Source organism: Phyllopteryx taeniolatus, chromosome 8 (assembly GCF_024500385.1).
Source record: "Phyllopteryx taeniolatus isolate TA_2022b chromosome 8, UOR_Ptae_1.2, whole genome shotgun sequence".
NCBI lineage: Eukaryota > Metazoa > Chordata > Actinopteri > Syngnathiformes > Syngnathidae > Phyllopteryx > Phyllopteryx taeniolatus.
In genome coordinates, this window is record NC_084509.1 from 16,875,336 (window position 1) to 16,883,195 (window position 7,860).

General features: G+C 41.8%; 1 protein-coding gene across 1 annotated transcript in view; it reads left to right on the forward strand.

Annotated features, from left to right (window-relative positions):
• The window catches only part of tmem91 (transmembrane protein 91), a 28,685-nt gene extending 20,825 nt beyond the window's left edge, over positions 1-7,860 (forward strand). Inside the window, exon 5 of the mRNA XM_061782511.1 lies at positions 130-7,860. Within this exon, the coding sequence (XP_061638495.1) occupies positions 130-285 (156 nt within the window). The 3' untranslated portion in view covers positions 286-7,860. The remainder of the gene's footprint in view (positions 1-129) is intronic.

A 7,860-nucleotide genomic window follows, 5' to 3' on the forward strand; every position in this document is an offset into this window, starting at 1 on the left:
AAGATCAAAAGTCATAATTTTACAAAAATGTGTATGTTTTCCAGGATAGAGTCGCAATGATATTAAAGTCAAATTTGAGAACTGACCATCGAAGCCACCACTGACTCAGTGTCCTTTGTCCTCTTTCAGACCAACAAAGCTTCGGCTGAGGGCGACCTCCAGGGGGCCAATGCGGCGTCCCGCCAGGCCCTGTGGCTCTCTGTGCTCTCCATCATGTTCGGGATCGTCACCTACATATGCGCCATTGCCGCTCTCATTTCCTACCTGTCTGCCAAGCCGCCATAAACATTTTTTTTTTTTTTTTTTTTTAAAGGCGTGAACACTCTCATGGAGCAAAACCAAAAATTTGATCTTGTGCACACGCCACCAACGGGTACTTGTAAAATAATCACATTTTAGCGCATTGGCTCTTCTCACTTCAACCATAGGCAATTGACCTTTAGTTAAGACACACCCCCTTAATTACTGGTGTCACAACAAATCCAGACAGAATGCCAAATTCAAGCAGCAAGATGGAGGACAACAATATTAAACAGCGACACTGTTCCTGTAAAGCTGAATTGCCCTACTATAGCCATTCAAAAGCAAAAAGAAATAGAGCTTATAGAAGCTTGTTAGCTTTGCCGGCTAGCCTCGACTTGAGAACCCCATGGAATTTTGGTCCATGCAAGTTTATTGGGGCGGCACGGTGGACGACTGGTTAGTACATCTGCCTCACAGTTCTGAGGGCGGGGATTCAAATCCTGGCCTCTCCTTTGTGGAGTTTGCATGTTCTCCGCGTGGCTGCGTGGGTTTTCTACTCTGGGTTACTCTGGTTTCCTCCCACATCCCAACAGATCCCATCATCCGATTTTCAAAAATGCTGGTGCGTTGCAGTTAAAGTTAAAGTGGCCATTCCAATCAGACTTTGCATTTTGACAGACTTGTCTGTCATCTTTGGTAAATCTTGTGATCCTGCTACATTGAAAAAGCAAAAAGCAACAGGCCCACACAAACGTTGCAACCAGGAACACATGAAGTAGCTAGCCTCTTTATCTTAGCCGGTTAGCTCTCTATTTACTATTAGAATCATTCAAAAAGCATAAAGGGATAGGCCTTATACAAACATTGTAACCAAGAGCGCATAACGTACCTAGCCTTGTTACCTTATCAATAAACGAAATATAGGCTTTATACAATGCCACCTGAAGCATGTAAATAGCCTCGTAAACGTTGCCAGCTAGCTCTCTATTCAATGTTACAATCTTTCAAAGAGAAATAGGACTATAAAAATGTTGCAACCACGAACACAAACAGTAGCTATCCTTGTTAGTTTAGCTGGCTAGCTCTCCGTTTACTACTGTATCACAAAAAGCAATCGGCCACCACAAACTCTGAAACCTGGAGAACATGTAGTAGCTGGCCTCGTTACTTTAGCCGGCTACTTTTACAATGATTCATAAAGCAAATCTGTTCTGTGCTGATTATCCAGCCCGTGTTAGGGGGTGTGTGGCTTAGCGAAAGTTCAATTCTAAGCTATTCTTTTATGTATTCTTAATGGAAATGCGCTTGATTTATCCCCCTGCAGCTCCCCGCCGCCCTTTGGATTCTCGTTAGCTGTACCAAAGTTAGAAGAGAAACACACTGTAGATACTGTATCATGCTCTCTGTTACGAACAAGAGCATGTAAGCGAACTTAAAAGACACGTGTGCGGAGAAGTGGATCCTGGTGGACCTCGCCATAGGCTGGTGAAGTTCTGAAACCACACCACAACTTGATTTCTTTTTAAAAAAATAATTAAAAGAAAACATGAGGGATGTTGGAATACAGCGACCTGACATAGGGCGTTGGGGGGAAATTAAATGTGACCACAATATAGATAACATGCACAAAATGCTCATTTGTGGATGCGAAATAAGTATAATGTGAATTTCAAACACTAATTTATGGGTTCAAAGCTCAGTCCGGTATATGCGCACATGACTTGGACTCGAGTCTTGAATTTGATGACTTTGGACACGACTAGACAATATGTTAAAAGGCTTGCAACTCGACTTGGACTTGAACAGCCATGACTCGTGACTTAACTTAAACTTGAACCCACTAACTTGAAAAGACTTGCTACTTTGACCAAAGCACTGAGAAACTAAGACTTTGTAGCCTTCTCTTTCTATAGCTACATGTGCAACTGCAGTTTTACTACAGGAAAATATGATAAGCAACAACTTAACGTCTTCATTATTATTTGTTAGGTCGAAGCATTCCACACCCTAATTGCTAATGTGTAGTTACTTTAACAGTTAACACCCCGTTGGGCACGGTTGGGGAGAGGGATGGACCATGTGGTCATTCCTTCACACACTACCGAATGGTTTCATTATTAAAAAACAAAAAACAAGACAGTGCAACAATAAATGTGACAGTAAAATAAGGTATACATTCCAAGAACCACTGTTAACATACACAGAAACGACGACATTTAACGTAACAATAAAGACGTCAATGATTGCAAAAAATAAAATAAAAATCCAGATTGCATTGTGGGAATCGCGTGGCTTGACGTCACATATGCTTATTTTCATTAGCATTAGCAGCTAGCTTTGTGAGCGATCACACAGATAGTTACATAGAAGGCCTGCCGTGTGCTGTCTGGGATTCCTGTACCTTACAGTCTAGTCAGTGTGGTGTTCTCAAGAATCAGTCTTGTACTGTATTTCTTTTTTATTAACTTTATTTATCAATCGATCAGCACACAGCGAGCATCTATTCGACATGAAACTACATTCTCTGTGTCCTTTTCTTCGTCTCTTTTTGACGTAATATTTTTACATAGTGCCCCCGAGTGTTCCGACTGAGATACCACAGTTGGATAAAATTACACCTTTACAAGATGAAAAACTTGTGCTCCTCTTTTTTTTTGAAATTAATGCCTTATGTTTTTGATACAATAAATGCCAAGTTTAAACTGAAATCTATTTAAAATTGTGTTTGAAATTGCCTCACTAAAAATGTGCGTAGACAAGAAAATACAGTTGTCAGCGATATGCACAATGTGAATTTAAAAAAAACTTGATAATCTCAAAGACGAAACCAATTGGTCATTCATTATTTAGTGAAATGTCTCATTTTCTCTGGTGTATTCATAATTGCTCTTTAACCAAGCAAAAATATATATTTATCCTTAAACTTGATTATTCCGATAGAATTGTCAGTAGAATACTCGATTACTACAGTAGTGCTGCAAATTCGTATTTGTGACAGGTCTGTTGAATGTCACTTCAGAAATAAAGTGAGAAAAAGTGAGTCACAGCATAGTATTTTCATAGAATAACTGAAAACCTACTGTCAATCGGTTTTGAAGGGGCAATAAACTAAGCCCCCCCTTGACAATTGGCTTTGAAGGTGCAAAAATTCGATCAGCCCCTTAGTTTTCTTATAAAGGTTCAATGCACTTGTTTATCAAATTTGTTTTGATAAATATGATTTTTAAAATATATTAAATATATAAATGCAGTATATCATATATACATATTAATTAAATATATATTAAAATATATTTTATTTCAGAATCAGAATCCTCTATTTGCCAAGTATGTCAAAAACACAAGGAATTTGTCTCTGGTTCTTGGAGCCGCTCTAGTGCGACAATAGACAGACATTTTGACAAGAAATACTTTTGAGACATAAAAAACATAAAAGCACACTACGGCGAGTCACTTAGCGTCTAGCAATTTAATGGCAAGAGGGAAGAAGCTGTTGGAATGTCTGCTGCTTTTAGTTTGCATTGATCGGTAGCGCCTACCTAAGCGAAGGAGCTGGAAGAGGTGGTGACCAGGATGTGGAGGGTCCAAGAGGATTTTGCATGCTCTTGTCTTAGTTCTGGCAGGGTGCAAGTCCTCAAGGATAGGTAGGGGGTATCGACGATTTTTCCGGCAGTCCTGATTGTCCATTGCAGTCGGATTTTATCTTTTTTTGTGGCAGCAACAAACCAGACTGTGATGGATGAACACAGGACTGATTCGATGACTACTGTGTATAACTGCTTCAACAGCTCCTGTGGAATTCCTTGCTTCCTCAGAAGCCGCAGGAAGTACATTCTCTGCTGGGCCTTTTAAAGGCTGGAGTTGATGTTGGTCTCTCACTTCAGGTCCTGAGAGACTGTAATTCCCAGGAACTTGAAGGTTTCGACGGTTGACACAGTGCAGTTGGACAGCGTGAGGGGCAGCTGTGGCGAAGGATGCCTCCTGAACTCCACGATCATCTCTCCCGTCTTGAGCGTGTTCAGCTCCGGGTTGTGTCGGCTGCACCAAAACTCCAGCTGCTCCACTTCCTGTCGATACGCAGACTTGTCACTGTCTTTGATGAGGCCGATGATTGTGGTTGAGGTGCAGTCTGTGTAGAGAGAGAAGAGCAGTGGAGAGAGGATACATCCTTGGGGGGCCACGGTGCTGATGGTGCGTGTGGATGAGGTGGGGTCCCCCAGCCTCCCCTGCCCGTCAGGAAGCTGTAAATCCATTGGCAGATCTCAGGTGAGACGCTGAGCTGGAGAAGCATGGAGGAGAAGAGTTCGGGGAACGCAGAGCTGAAGTCCACGAACAGGATCCTCATGTAAGTCCCCGTGCCGTCGAGGTGTTCTAGGATGAAGTGCAGTCCCATGTTTACTGCGTCATTTACAGACCTGTTAGCTCGGTAGGCAAACTGCAGGGGGTCCAGCAGGGCACCTGTGACGATCTTGAGATGGTACAGCACGAGGACTTCAAAGGACTTCATGACCACAGATGTCAGGGCGACAGGCCTGTCGTCATTCAGACCCGAGATTGTAGGTTTCTTGGGGACTGGGATGATGGAGGAGTGTTTCAAAGAGGATGGTACCACGCACATTTCCAGAGATCTATTGAAGATCTGTGTGAATACTGGAGCAAGCTGGTCCGCGCAGACTTTGAGGCAGGATGGTGACACAAGGTCTGGGCCTGCCGCTTTGTTAAACTTTTGTTGTTTAAAGATACGTCTCACATCCTGTTCGTGGATGTTCAACGCAGGAGGGGGAGTCAGAGATGTGATGGTGGTCGGTGGTGCAGCTGGGTGAATGTGGGGTGTGAAAGTGTCCTTTTCAAGTCTGCAGCAGCAAAGCAAAAGCAAAGCAAATGTATTTATGTAGTGCATTTCATACACAAGGTAACTCAATGTGCTTTACATGATTAAAAGCATTTATAAACAAAGAAAAAAACCAGCTTATAAACATTTAAAACAGACAGAAAAAAATGAAAGTACTTGTACAATTAAAACAACATACAGTGCAAGAAATATCATTTAATAGTGGAAATGCTCTAAAAAGCATGAGAAAAAAGAAGAGTTTTTAACCTGGACTTAAAAAGATTCACACTTGGGGCTGATGTTACTTCTGTTGGCAACTTATTCCATTTGTGTGCAGCATAATACCTATTTGCTGCTGCACCATGTTTGCTTTCGACTCTGTGCTCCACTATTTGACCTGAGTCTGTCGATCTCAGAGCCCTACTGGGTTTATATTCCATGAGCATTTATTTCATGTATTCAGGACCTAAAGCATTTAGTGATTTATGGACCAGTAGCAGAACTTTAAAATCTATTCTAAAGCTGACTGGAAGCCAGTGTAAAGACTTTAGAATTGGAGTAATATACTCTGACCTCTTTGTTCTGGTCAGAACCTGAGCTGTAGCATTCTGAATGAGCTGCAGCTGTTTCATGATCTTTTTGGGGAGTCCAGTCAGAAGACCATTACAATAGTCAAGTCTACTTGAGATAAAAGCATGGATGAGCTGCTCCTGGTCTGTTTTGACACATGCAAGCCTTCACTCTGGATATGTTAGCGTAGTGTATCAGTGGTCTAGAATGTTATTTTCCCTGGTAGGACAGTCAATGTGCTGCTTGTATTGAGGGAGTTTGTGGTTGAGTTCAGCTTTGTTAAAGTCCCCAAGAATTATGAGGGGTGAATCTGGGTGTTTTTTTCAATTTTGTTAACTTGTTCAGCGAGCGTTAGCAGTGCGGAATTCATGTTAGGGGGAATGTAGACACCCGCGACTATGCAAGAAGTGAACTCACACGGCGAGTAGAATGACTTACAGTTCAAAAACAGCGACTTCAATGCGGCTGCAGTGTGTGCTGAGCTCCTTAACGTTGGTACACTATTTTTCGTTGATATAGGAGCATATCCCGACGCTTTTTGTTTTCCCCGATCACTCTGTGACGTGGTATGCCTGGTGTGCGCCATCGGGGACGCGTTCAAAAAGCCATCTGTCCGTGAAGCACATGGCGTCAGACCGTCGAAAGTCTTTACTGGTCTTTGTGAGAAGATGAAGCTCATCCATTTTGTTGGATAGGGAGCGTAGATTCACAAGGAAAATCGACGGGAGCGGCATTCGGAATCCTTTCTTACGGCGCTTGACCTGGATTCCGGCTCGTTTTCCCCGTACACCGCGGCTGCCGCTCCGATATGTAACTCAGAGAAAAAACTGAGCTGATTTGTGATAGTTGGTGAAAGAAAGTCCGGGGTAGACTCCCTAATGTTTAGCAAGTCTTCCCTTGTGTAAGTGAGTCGCATAAGGTCTCCAAAGACGAACAAAAAATACAAAAACATAGACAATATTAGAGAGCACGTAACCGAAACTTCACAGAAACTGATTTTGGATGTGACACTGTCCATATAGTCATTCAGGCTGTCAGTTAAAGTTTTAAAGACACTCTAGTCTGTGCAGTCTAAACACGGTATATGTCATTTAGTGTGGTGTAGCAGTGGCCTATAATGTTTTTTTCCCTGGTAGCACAGTCAATGTGCTGCTTGTATTTAGGGAGTTTGAGTTTAGCTTTGTTAAAGTCCCCAAGAATTATGAGGGGTGAATCTGGGTGCTTTTTTTCCAAGGCCTCGAAACTCAAAAGTGTAGGACTTCGGACTTGACTCGGGACTTGAGGGCAAAGACTTAAGACTTACTTTGCGACTTACGAAGCAATGACTTGGTCTCACCTCTGCCACACAGCCACCAAAGATGACAATGGACGGTGTTCGTACTTCGATCATGTTTACAAGTATGATATCATATTTGTATAAATAAATGATAGACATGCAATTAACTTTGTCCGAAGACACCAGCCATAACAAAAACCAAAATTTCAGCAAGTTCGGCTTCACCTAATCACCTAATCAAACCTAGTTATGATCGTTAGCGAGGCATACACAGGAAGTCAGTTACTTCGTGTTCTGCGTTGGTCACGTGATGTTCTGCATATTGTGAATTGATCATCTGGGTAAGCAAATCGAGAGCACCTTTGCTAGAAACTACAATAGGCCTACGCAATGTCTATCCAGTAATGTCATTATTTACATTATTTATTTGTATTTTGTTCATACAACACCTATTTCGTGGCCACAAATTAGCACGTTTTACCTATATTGTGGCCACAATAAAAAAAAAAAAATTAAAAAAACATTTCCATGTCATGTCTGGTACAAGAACACTGTTGGCTGGAAGGAGAAGCACACAGCACCCTTCTAAAAGAATAATGGTGTCATTCAGAAATAAACATTACAATTACGTTGACATGTTAGCTAAGTAGTCTTCTTCTGTTAGCTTGTGTATCACACATACAAGCTAGTATCTTCTGCGCTTGAGTAAGCATTTCATGTACAGTGAATCCTGCTGTTCAAAAATTCATCCATTCGCTTTTTTTATGGAATCTCACTGAAAAACTCACCTAATCACAGTCATCGGTGTATTTTTTGTTTTGTTTTTTGGGGGGCTTTTCTGTAACGCCCTAAGATGCCACAAGAGGCCACCAAAGTGCTGGCTAATAGGAACGTAGTGGTTCAAAATTCATGATTCTACCTATTTGTGTTTTTTTTTTTT